General features: G+C 42.3%; 1 protein-coding gene across 1 annotated transcript; it reads left to right on the top strand.

Annotated features, from left to right (window-relative positions):
• Window positions 1-5,209: 5,209 nt before the first annotated feature.
• On the top strand, window positions 5,210-10,903 carry LOC133970093 (protocadherin-10-like). Its single transcript, XM_062406915.1, has 4 exons — window positions 5,210-7,741; window positions 8,829-8,890; window positions 8,975-9,087; window positions 9,450-10,903. Exons 1-4 carry the CDS (start codon window positions 5,210-5,212, stop codon window positions 9,719-9,721), a joined length of 2,979 nt encoding a protein of 992 aa, XP_062262899.1. The 3' UTR covers window positions 9,722-10,903.
• Window positions 10,904-11,511: the final 608 nt, after the last annotated feature.

Below are 11,511 nucleotides of genomic sequence, written 5' to 3'. Positions count from 1 at the left end.
TCTTAGCTAGAGAGAAGCAGCTCCTCAAATTGGCTGTCTACCAGTCCGTCCTCCTGGGAAAGATGCTCATGCTGTGCAGACTGAGCAGTCTCTCTACTGATGCGTGGTGTTGGCATGTTGTGGCACAGAGACATCTGCTTGTCGGTGGGGTAATTGTTTTGTCTTTCCATATAGCGGGCTGACCTGAATTGCTCTGTGATCGGTGAGTCAGTGTTTTCTGAGCCAATTTATTTCATATCCAGGCAGACATGCCCTCATAGTCTGGTACTGATGTGTGCATGGGGGCCATTTCTATAATGGTTTCTATGAAATACTTATCTGTTACCGGAACCCATACAGTGAGGTGGATGGTTATGGTGGTAAAAACCAAAAGTGTGAAACTTGATCGTTAAAGTAAATTCAACAGCCTGCAGTGTCTTTTAACTCCAAAGATAACTAGAGGTGCATGGGGAGTGCATTTCTCCAACGCGTTAAGTTATGAAACCACATTGAAGTTCACTATATCTAGATTTTGGGGGGGATCTGTGCTAAACTGCCCACACGCATAAATATCAGTCCCCTTAAGAACCATGAATTATTCACAGAGAAATTAACAAAAAATTTGAAAAACGACCAATCTTCCAATGTGAAAGAAAGTGAAAAACTATCTATACGGATCTACCCCAAACTGTAATAGGTTCGCTCTTGACCCTTACCATGTCCATTAAACCGATTCTGGTTGAAATCAATCTGGAACTTTTTGCATAAATCAAGATATGACCTTATGAATTAATACATAGACACATAATAAGACACTGTTTGTGAGGTTTAACACTTTACTTTGATAAAAGTTACAATTTGGCTGCGTTTGCTGTTTGATACTTGTTTACCCAAAATCTACTTAACCTATTTAAATTACATTTTGTGCAGGGTTAGAGCACAACCCAATGAAGAACCCATGAAATGTTGCAGATTCAGATCAGAGGGCGGATCCCCATTGTTATAATGTTAAGATGAAGATTCCCATTTTCATTGATTTCTTCTAATTTATGGATCTTAATAAAAAATCCTGGGTATGCTTAGGTGACTGGTATTTATAATTGTGAGGAATTTAGATGTGCTTTTTAAGGGGACTGTTGGGCTTTGCCGGAGCTCTTCTGGGTGACATTCTAGTTTTATTAAGGTATCCTTTATAAACCCTTTTGGAATTACTGTCCTTAATAATAGTTAATGGAACATTAAATTGTGCTTTGAAAATCAATTATAATCCCTGAATAAGATCCACATTTGGATTGTCAGGTAATAGAAGCTCCTCCAAGATTTGCTTTGATTTCCCTCATCAGGAGGAAACGTCACTTGGACGGTCTGAACGCTTATCATCTGAACAAATGGCTTCAGGATCCCTGGAGCAGAATCCGTTTAATTAACATGTACAGTGCTGATATGATGTATTACTGAAAGAACTCTTACCCTTTATAACAGCCTGTGACTGAAATTGATAAACTTATGACTCTTTATAACTGGCATAGTAGCATTCATGACTATACATTTGTGATTTGAACCATTAGTCCTTTATTAATGACTCACAGTAACATCAATATAAACGCTGACTTTGTGGCTTCCTGGGCAGAGATAAAGCCACAAGTCATCAGTTATAAATGCAACTCGGCCATTAAAAATATCCTTGCATTATAATAAATCATCACATCAGCAGTTATAAATGTTGGTAAATCATTAAGGGGCAATGGCTCCAACTGTTTAATAAACCATTAATTCTACCGTTACAAATGATAGAAATGTCAGTTAAGGGTCATCTGGTTGTCACATTCAGTCATCTGCAAAACAGAGTGTTAACAAATTATTAATAAAGGATTCAAACAGCAGCCTGGTCCATAAAATCTCTTCTCTGAAGCTGTAAATGTTGACTCTCGTTAATGAAGGGATTTGGTGAACAAATGTATTTCCTAGAAGGTAAATGTTTGTAAAGCCTTTATAAACGGGGCTTTAACAGAAAGTGCGTCTGGAATTGTTGAAGCTTTATAAGAGACAGTGCTATTAAGGAATCATTACAGGCAATCATTCAGTCAAGAATGCATAAATCTGACAGGCCAAGACAACTCATGACATTACCATATGTTACCAACAGCTCGCGTCTGTGAACCTCACATATGGCCTCGCTGTTAACAGCCAACTACAAAGTGCACATCGAGCCGAGTGCCAGTTTCTCCCTCAGTCTGAAATAGAAAAAAGGTGTAAGAGAGTAAAGAGGCTCTTTTTCAGCCGCTTTTCACTTTCCTGCCACTGTGTCTGGCCCAGACAAGAAGTCAGAGCTGATGAGTCCAGCGGCTTTTCTGTGCCACCGGTCGGCGCCAGGAGGTTTCCAGGTGACTGGTCAAATAACAACTCTTGTGCTCACCTGTCCCTCTTTCGTGTCAAGTGCTCAAAAAGAAAAGCCACACAGGGGCCTTGTTTAATAATGCAGGTGATGACCTCATGAAGAGCCATGTGCTGCTAAATTTACGGAGACAGGGAGAAGGATGGAGTCGCATAACACTGTGAAGCCACTTTATGACAGCATAGACTCAATCTGTGTTTTATATTAATGATAATACCCCAAATATTAACATGATGATAAATACAGGCTCTATGAGAAGGACGGTGGAGTTCTTCTCTCCTCTCGTTTTTTTGGGCATTCACTGATATTTCTGTACCCTGAGTAGGTACAATGAGTAAATTCATTTTCTTGATGAACAGAGACTTGTTATAATGAACACAACCACCACACAACCATGCACATGAGGTCATGTCCTAATATATTTTTGCAGACTCAGATTTAATTTATTTATACAAATCTTTTTTTACATATGGAATATCCAAACTGCAGCCAGAAACCCTTACTCCTGCTAATGTTATGTGTTCTTATGCATTTGATAAACTCAAACCATCACTTTATTTTTAACCACACTTATCAAAAGAGCTGCACGCATACTCTCTCAGCAGGTTTGCTTCTGTTTCACTGCCTTCTCTTGTTTGTGCCCGACTGTCAAATTTCAACTGAGTGGTAAATCCTCCCATATTAGTATGTCTCTATTTAGCACATCCACACCATAACACCTCATTAATAGAACAGAAACGGAGACTATACGTCTTGGTGCATGTGGTTAGACAAATTGGAGAATAACCACAGCAGTCAATCATGCAGAGACATCTCAATTTGCTTTTGGCTCTTCGTGGCACATGGTGCACAACATCTGCATTGTTTTGCAGGGGTTTTTTGTTTCAATAATTAGGTGCACTCAGACCATCTTACACGAGAGGCATTTTACCATTTGAGCGGAGTGGACCACATCTTTCTCGACTAAAACCGCTTAAGTGTTAAAAGCTGAAGAATATAGGCTAACCTACTCTAATCCCACGGTTTTAAAACTGGAAAGTAGTTAAAGACAAAGGGATTGATATTCTACTTTTGCCCTTGAGTGAAAGAGAGAGTGTGTGTGTGTGTGTGTGTGTGTGTGTGTGTGTGTGTGTGTGTGTGTGTGTGTGTGTGTGCGCGAGTGACAGGGAGATAATCTCTTTTGTATTTTTGATCCCTAAATGGTGGTTGTGTCCCCTTATCCCAGCTACTCAGTTCCTGCAGTGCGTAAGTGATGCCATGCACTTAGGCTGTGAAAAGCAGGTCAATATGACCAGCGAGAGAAAACCACATGTGCATCACATGGATAGCCCTGGGATTATTCCTCACAAAATGTCTTAATTCCTCTGTTCACTAATGATCCAGGGAGAATGCCCTCTAATCTCCATTCCATTAATTAAAAAGAGCATGAGCCCATGGAAAACCTCACCATCTGCTGCAGTTTTCCTTCCTGCAGACAGATTGTGTTTTCCGTTTTCAGCCGTGGAACTGCATGGGTTTGTCAGAGCAAGTGGTTTCGGTGTGCACGGTACATAAATACTGCTCGGTTTGAGTAATAATACACTGAAATATGTTGAATAGGCTGTTTTAAACAGGAGCAATCCACAGAAAGGTGCTAATGTCCGTGAGTAGTGGCTTCAGGACAATTTTACAACTTGCAGACTCAGTGTCACTTAGACTTCATTCTAATTTTTACTGAGTAATCGATTTTGATATAAAATGATAAGATAATCCCTTATTAGTCCCAAATTGTGAAAAGTTTGCTGTGGTGCAGCAGCAAAGAGGACTGTCGAAAAAAATAGACATCACTAAAAGTAATAAATAAGTACACATGTAATAATAATGGAAGGAAATATACAAATATAAATATAGTAAAAATAATGTATAAAGTGTAAACAGAATATATATGCAGTTCAAGCAGAATACAGGATTACACATTAGCCATATAATTGCAGACTGAGATAAATATTGCACAGTTAAATGAGTCAAATCTGAGAGAGTTGCTATTGCTGTATTGTAAATATATGGACTTTTATCTTCTTGATTGAGAACGCTCTGATGCATACTATGTATTAATCTAGTGGACTGTTGTGATTATTATATCATTATTTCTACTAAGTTGGTGATAAGGCTTCCTCACATCCCTTTTTCTGATTCGGTAAAGGTTCATTAGAAATGTCCAATTTAGTGACATAAGATAAATTAAGGGATTAATATAACTAGTAATAATATAACTATTGATTCCTTTGCAAAATGCAGCTCGTTATGACAGTACCTTTTTATGCCATTTTTGTAATAGAATCATTTCCATCAAGTTGTATCAAAGCTTTATAAATAAAACTGTATCTTAGAGGTGACTGACAGTGAATTTGGTGCATATTGGTTTGTTTGTATGCGATCATACTGGAGCTTATTATTTCAAAGTGATGAAACTCTCCTCTGAAAAAACTGAATGTTGGATGTTTGACCTGCGGCCAGAGCCTGGAGGCTGTGACATGAATTTGATCGGTGCTATAGGCAGGAAAGATTATCCGAGCAGATGTCGTTTCCCCTCTATTGAAGTAGTACGGCCAATAATAAACACACGCACACACACACACAGACTAATCTGAGATAGGCTGGTAGCCCTTGCGCGTCCCTTTCTCTCTCCTCTCTTTTTTTTCTCTCGGGCAGACAGTCGCTGTTCCAGTCACACCAAAGTCAATTTTTTTTTTCTCTCTCTTCCACTCTGCATTTTGCGCAGTTCTGCTTTGATCATTTCATGTGACTTCACACTTTGGACTCAGTCCACGGTGCGAGATGCGGCTCAGCCTCCAGATGGACACTCAAGGAGCGAAGAGGAGACAGCATGGGGAATGGCATGTAGTGTGCCGTTTTGCGCTGCTCACTTGCTTCTTGGACGCGGTTCTGGGACAGATTCGTTACTCCATCCCAGAGGAACTGGAGCATGGCGCGTTTGTTGGCAACATCGCAGAGGACTTGGGTTTGGATTTGGACAAGCTGTCCGCGCGCAGATTCCGAATAGTCTCCGGTGCTAAGAAGCAATACGTGGAGGTGAATTTAGAAAATGGAGTTTTGTTCGTCAACGAAAGAATCGACCGAGAAGAACTATGTGAGCAGAGTTTGTCTTGTTCCTTCCACTTGCAAGTGGTGATAGAAAATCCTCTGGAGCTCTACAGGGTGGAGATGGAGATCTTGGACGTTAATGATAACTCCCCCAGTTTCCCTTGGACCGAGTTTAATCTGGACATCTCGGAGTCTGCTGCGCCCGGATCCCGCTTCCCTCTCGAGAGCGCACAGGACTTGGACATCGGGACCAACGCGCTGCGCACCTATTTGCTGAGCGTGAATGAGCATTTCCTATTGGACATACAGACGCGCAGCGATGGCAGTAAATTTGCAGAACTAGTTCTGCAAAGCCCACTGGACAGAGAGCAGCAAAGCGCGCACCAAATGGTCCTGACAGCAGTGGACGGAGGCGCGCCGGAGAGATCCGGCACTGCGCAAATTGACATCACCGTCCTGGACGCGAATGATAACGCGCCTGTGTTTGATCAGTCGTTCTATCGAGTGCGCCTGGCCGAAAACGCGCCCAAAGGCACAGTTGTCATAAAGCTCAATGCGTCCGACTTGGACGAGGGTCCCAATGCTGACATCACCTATTCGTTCAGTGGCCACGCTCCCATCAAAGTGCGTCAGCTTTTCAGCGTAGACTCTCGCACGGGAGAAATAAAAGTCAAAGGAGTGATAGATTACGAAAAAGCCAGGATGCATGAGATTTACGTCCAGGCTAAAGATAAAGGGCCCTCCGCTGTGGCGGTTCACTGCAAAGTGCTGGTGAACGTCCTGGATAAGAACGACAACCTCCCAGAGGTGATCCTGACATCTGTCTCCACACCTGTGCAGGAGGACGCGCCCCCGGGGACAGTGATCGCCGTCATCAGCGTGATGGACAAAGACTCGGGTGAAAATGGGAACGTGGATTGTGAGATTCCCAATCAGGTCCCATTTCAGCTCCACTCCTCCTTCAAGAACTACTATACACTTGTGACAAGTGATTTTCTAGACAGAGAGTCGGTCGAAGAGTTTAACATCACTCTCACCGCCCGGGACATGGGCTCTCCACCTCTGTTCACTCGGAAAACAATTCTGGTCCAGGTGTCTGATGTGAATGATAACACACCTCAGTTCAAACAGCCTTCGTATACTGTGTATCTGACTGAGAATAACGCGCCGGGCGCATCCATCTGCTCTGTGACCGCACAGGATCCAGATTCTGGTCAAAATGCGTATCTCTCTTATTCTATTCTGGAAGGTGACATTCAGGGGATGCCGGTGTCCACATATGTGTCCGTGAACTCCGACAACGGGAACATTTACGCGCTGCGATCCTTCGACCACGAGCAACTTAAAAACTTTCAGATCTCCGTTCAAGCGCAGGACGCAGGGTTCCCACCTCTGAGCAGCAACGTGTCAGTGAACGTCTTCATTTTGGATCAAAACGACAATCCGCCTGTGATTGTGGCACCGGTTGGACCAAATGGCACAGCATCCGAAGAAGCTGTGCCCAGATCAGTTGAACCGGGTTACCTCGTCACCAAGATCAGAGCGGCGGACGCAGACGCGGGCCAGAACGCGCGTCTTTTCTACCAGATGCTCCAGGCGACAGACCCGAGCTTGTTCAGCGTTGCTCTGTACACAGGCGAGATCAGGACGATAAGGCCGCTGATGGAGAAAGACCCCACCAGGCACAGACTGGTCATTCTGGTGAAGGACAATGGTCAGCCGGCCCTCTCGGCCACAGTTTCCATCATCCTGTCAGTAGTTGACAGGCTGCCAGATTCGCGACCCGATTTGGATGACCTGTCACTAATCCCCCATCACAGCTCCCACTTCTCCCTGTACTTAATCGTGTCTCTGGGCGCAATCTCCTTCACATTTCTAGTGGCTATTATTGTCCTGGTTGCAGTGCGCAGGCTGAAGGGCAGGCCCTCCGACAGAGAGTCCAACTTCCCCTGCATCCCTGACTGCTGCTGCTGCTGCTGCTCTCGCTCGGAAACATCCACCACCACGGAAGTGTTCAAAAAGACCAACTTGAACGTTCGCATGTCCGCCGGCGCGTCCGGCTGCGCAGAGGCCAACAGCAACGGCAAGCTGCCTCAAGTCTACTGCTACAACATGTGTCTCACGCCGGAATCGTCCAAAAGCGACTTTATGTTCCTCAAGCCATGCAGTCCAGTGATGTCAATGCAACAGAATAATGCCAAGAGCACGGACTATCTGACCTCTGGCTGGAGCGCACTGGACCGTAATGAGCTGACCAACAACAGAGCAGCAACCCCGAACGAGGTAATATACAGGAGTAAACATCATAAAAGCAAAGTTGATTTTCTTGAATAATTATACAAAAAAATGTTATTAAATCACCACCTCATGTCTTTAGGAGTCCTGCTCTCACTTGAGGTAGACATTAGATGTTAATTATAGGGGCAAATGGCCCAATATACACATCTAATTCCATTTGATTTACATATAGTACCAAATCACAATACACATTATATAAATGCAGTAACTGAACAGTTCCCAAAAAGTGAGAACACCACTGGAGAGAGAGGAAAATCCATATAAGAAGAAACATCTAGCAGAACCAGACTCTGCTAGAGGTTTGTGCAGCCCTCTGCCTCAGTTAGGGTGAGATTGGACAAATGGAGGAGAGAGGTGGGTGGAAAAGTGGGTGTGAGAGACCAGGAACAGTTAAGCATCCTATTTAATTTCAGTCAGACTGGTTGTTTATAATGAACACAATAAGAGTGGAATTTATAAAGACCAGTCCTCCACTTTTTATTGTGGCCAACTCTGCAATCATTTGTTTTTCATTTGAAAGGATAGACGGTCATATGTGCAAAGAATAATCAGATGAATATCACAGGCAGGATATTATTACACAGGCTTGCAGGTTTTTTCCTCCAGTCCACAATCAACCTCGGTCCCCATCTTGTAGCATCATACCCTGCAGGCGGGGCAGATTATCACAGTGTGTCAGGTTGTTTGACATTGACATAGCAGGTGCCTCTGGGATAAAAAAAAAAGAGATAAAGATTTGGATCACAGGCCTGAAGCAGTTTCTTGATCTTTAACTCTGCTTTAGTATTTATGCTCTAGTATCCATCCATCCATTTCAAAATTCACATTTGACATATTAACAAAACTTGTTTTGTTTGACTAAATCTTCTCAGCCATCACAACCTGACATTAGACAGCCTATACATTGTTTAATTTGTCGATGTAAATAAAGTGTCGACCTGCCAAATGTTACAAAAGTCGCTCTTTCACCTCTTGTTTTTCTTCACAAAAAAGTCTTTCTAAAATGTCTCTCTGTTGCACTTATTCACTCAATAACTTGCAATTAATTTTGTTTTTCTTCTTTCATTTGCAGCTGAAGTATTCGAACAAGGACTGGACATGGACCAAGAACCAACGCAACTCAGCGTACAAGAGGTGAGCGCCTACAGTTGAGCCAGACACCACTGCTCAGATGCACAAACATTACAGACTACTTATTTACCTTTGTTATCTTTCCAGGTACAGTTCAGCAAATATGGAGGGTACTCTTTCACGCCAGCAAAAATACAATGCTGAAGGGTTCTCCTGCTCTGTGGCGCCGCAGTACCTGACCTGGGGAAACCATATGAAAGGTAAGTGGTGGCAAGCGCGCAATCTGTGCCCATTATTGTTCACATGAAAGAGGAGATGAAAGTCGTCTGTGTGCCTGTGCTTAAGGATTTAGTCTGAAATATAAAACGGTAAACCGAAAAGCAGATAAAACCATGCCCCGAAATTGGGGGGATTTTAATGCATCAACATGAGGATTAGTTAAGCCCCTGCAAGAGGGTTTTTATTTAGCTTTTTTTTTGTGTGAAAAGGCTGAAATCAAGACGATGCCTTCAAAACCACCTTATTCAGATCGAGTATACTGTATGCAAATACGAGTTCTTTGCTGAAATAATCCTCTGGTAAAAAAAGAAAAAAAACACTGTAATTTATGTGCATTTTACAGACTGCAAGATTTCACTCCAGGAGGAGGCAGTGCCAAACTACTCATGGACTCCCAAGTACACCCAGCCTCACTCGGACCCGCCTGACTACCAGCACAACGTGTACATCCCCGGCACCACGTCCGGCTACAGCACCCTCAAGCTGCCCCCCAGAGGCGACCTGGACATGTACAACACCTTCTCCACGTTTGGGAAGAAAAAGAGATTCATCTCAAACTATGAACAATCTTTCGACCAGGATGACGGTCTTATAAGCAATCCAATCTTTAAATGATGCACTAACTCTGCTGTGTGTTTCGCGTGCCACACATATCCCATAAAACAAGTTTGAATACTAAGCACAAATGTGGAGGCGGACAGACTTTACTTCTCCTTTCCCCCCATGTTGAATTTAATACCGCTCCTAGCAACAAGTATGATACTTAAATAAAATAGGTCTATTCCGCGAGCAAAGACGGACTGCAGAGCAATGTGGGTAGTGAAGTGGAACACTCTGAGAAAGTTTATTTTTTTTCTTCCCCAGCAGCAGCAGTGACCTCTGGTAAATGTGATTTGATCCGTTTGGAAGCTGCTGCTTCTCAGTGAGGAGAATGGCAAATGTTTGTCTCAAAAAGGGTTCATAATTTTTAGCCTAAAACACAAAGGTTATGCATATACCAGTAACTGTTATGTAGACACGCCTTTGTGTTCTGTAGGGACAGCAGTACTGAGTATACGATGCCGTGCGTCATTCGTCAACCAACTATGCTAGCAATAAAGTTTCTATATTTTTTAGCCTTCAGAGTAGATGTTTCTATCAAGAAATCTGTATTTAACGAAAGAAAGAAAAAAAATCACTCACTTAACGAAACAGAATCTTTGTGGCCACTGTTATCCATGAGCAGATCAAGCTGTGCTATAGGTGGAGGTGTCTTATCAGTTAATTTTCAATCACCATCATGCTTGGCTGCATTCACTGACATTAATAAATGTAAATGCAATCCAGGCAAAATACAAAAAATAACTCAAAGGAATTGAAAAGAGAAGAAAAGTAATGGAATGTTGTTGGAGTAGAAATGTATACATTGCGGACGAAACATACAACAACAAATGCATTGAAGATATATATATTTAACATTTAAAGTTAAATGTGGTGTAATGCAACTTGTACATCCTGTACATCTTGTTTCCTTTAGGGAATAGTGATCGGACTGATTTAGTTTGTGCAGTCACCCATTGATTTGACACATCGGGTTGAATCGTTGATCGATGCTGTGTGTGTGAGTGTGTGTGTGTGAGAGAGTGTGTGTATGGGTGTGTGTGTGGGTTGCTTGTCATGTTCCAAACAACACACCTCTTGGCCCATCAGATTTATTTATCAACATTCCAAAAACACATGTCAAATTTGTGTTTTTCAGCGTGGTGTGATTTGTATGTCTAGACATGACCACAAAGTTAATCCAATAATTTCTCTGTGTAAATATAAATAAAATCTATCATCGAGTCTTTTGGTGTACAGATATTTTGTGTCTGTTCTCAAACCATTCATTCATTTGACAACACAGCCACACTTTTACTCTTGTTGTTCTGAAACAACTGTTGGAGGGACAGCGTCATCAAGGTCACATGAACTTGAACCTTCACCAGGTAGATTCACTAGAGCAACATTTATATTTGATCTGCATCGAATTGCACACACTGATGAATATCAGTCCCCTCAACATGCCAACATTTTACATCAAGATCCACGAATTCATCTCTTAGAGATCAATGAAAGTGTAGAAAACTGTCCAATACTAAAGAAAGAGAAAAAAAATTTAATCCTGGATCCGCTCCATATCTGGAGCAAGAGTAAAATATAGAAGCTTCTTCCCTGAATCAATATCCCATCCAGGTCTTGTTGAAACCTGTCCAGGAGTTTTTGCGTTATCCTGCTAATCTACATACAAACGGACAGGCCTGAAAATATAACCTTCTTGGTTTTTTCCAACTTTTCCCGCTCACTAGTGTCCCACAGATTTTCGAGATTAAACGGATGCTGCACACATTAAGAATAATGAGGAAAATGTGTCAGGAGCACAAATA

The sequence above is a fragment of the Platichthys flesus genome, chromosome 15, assembly GCF_949316205.1.
Source record: "Platichthys flesus chromosome 15, fPlaFle2.1, whole genome shotgun sequence".
In the NCBI taxonomy this organism is placed as follows: Eukaryota; Metazoa; Chordata; class Actinopteri; order Pleuronectiformes; family Pleuronectidae; genus Platichthys; species Platichthys flesus.
Note: the sequence above shows the minus strand (reverse complement) of the source record. Positions and strands in the feature narration are given on the sequence as shown.

Coding starts and splice junctions, on each gene's coding strand:
- LOC133970093 (XM_062406915.1), top strand. CDS start 5,210: ATGGACACTCAAGGAGCGAAGAGGAGACAGCATGGGGAATGGCATGTA. Junction 8,891..8,974: donor CGCAACTCAGCGTACAAGAG/GTGAGCGCCTAC, acceptor TTATCTTTCCAG/GTACAGTTCAGCAAATATGG. Junction 9,088..9,449: donor CTGGGGAAACCATATGAAAG/GTAAGTGGTGGC, acceptor TGCATTTTACAG/ACTGCAAGATTTCACTCCAG.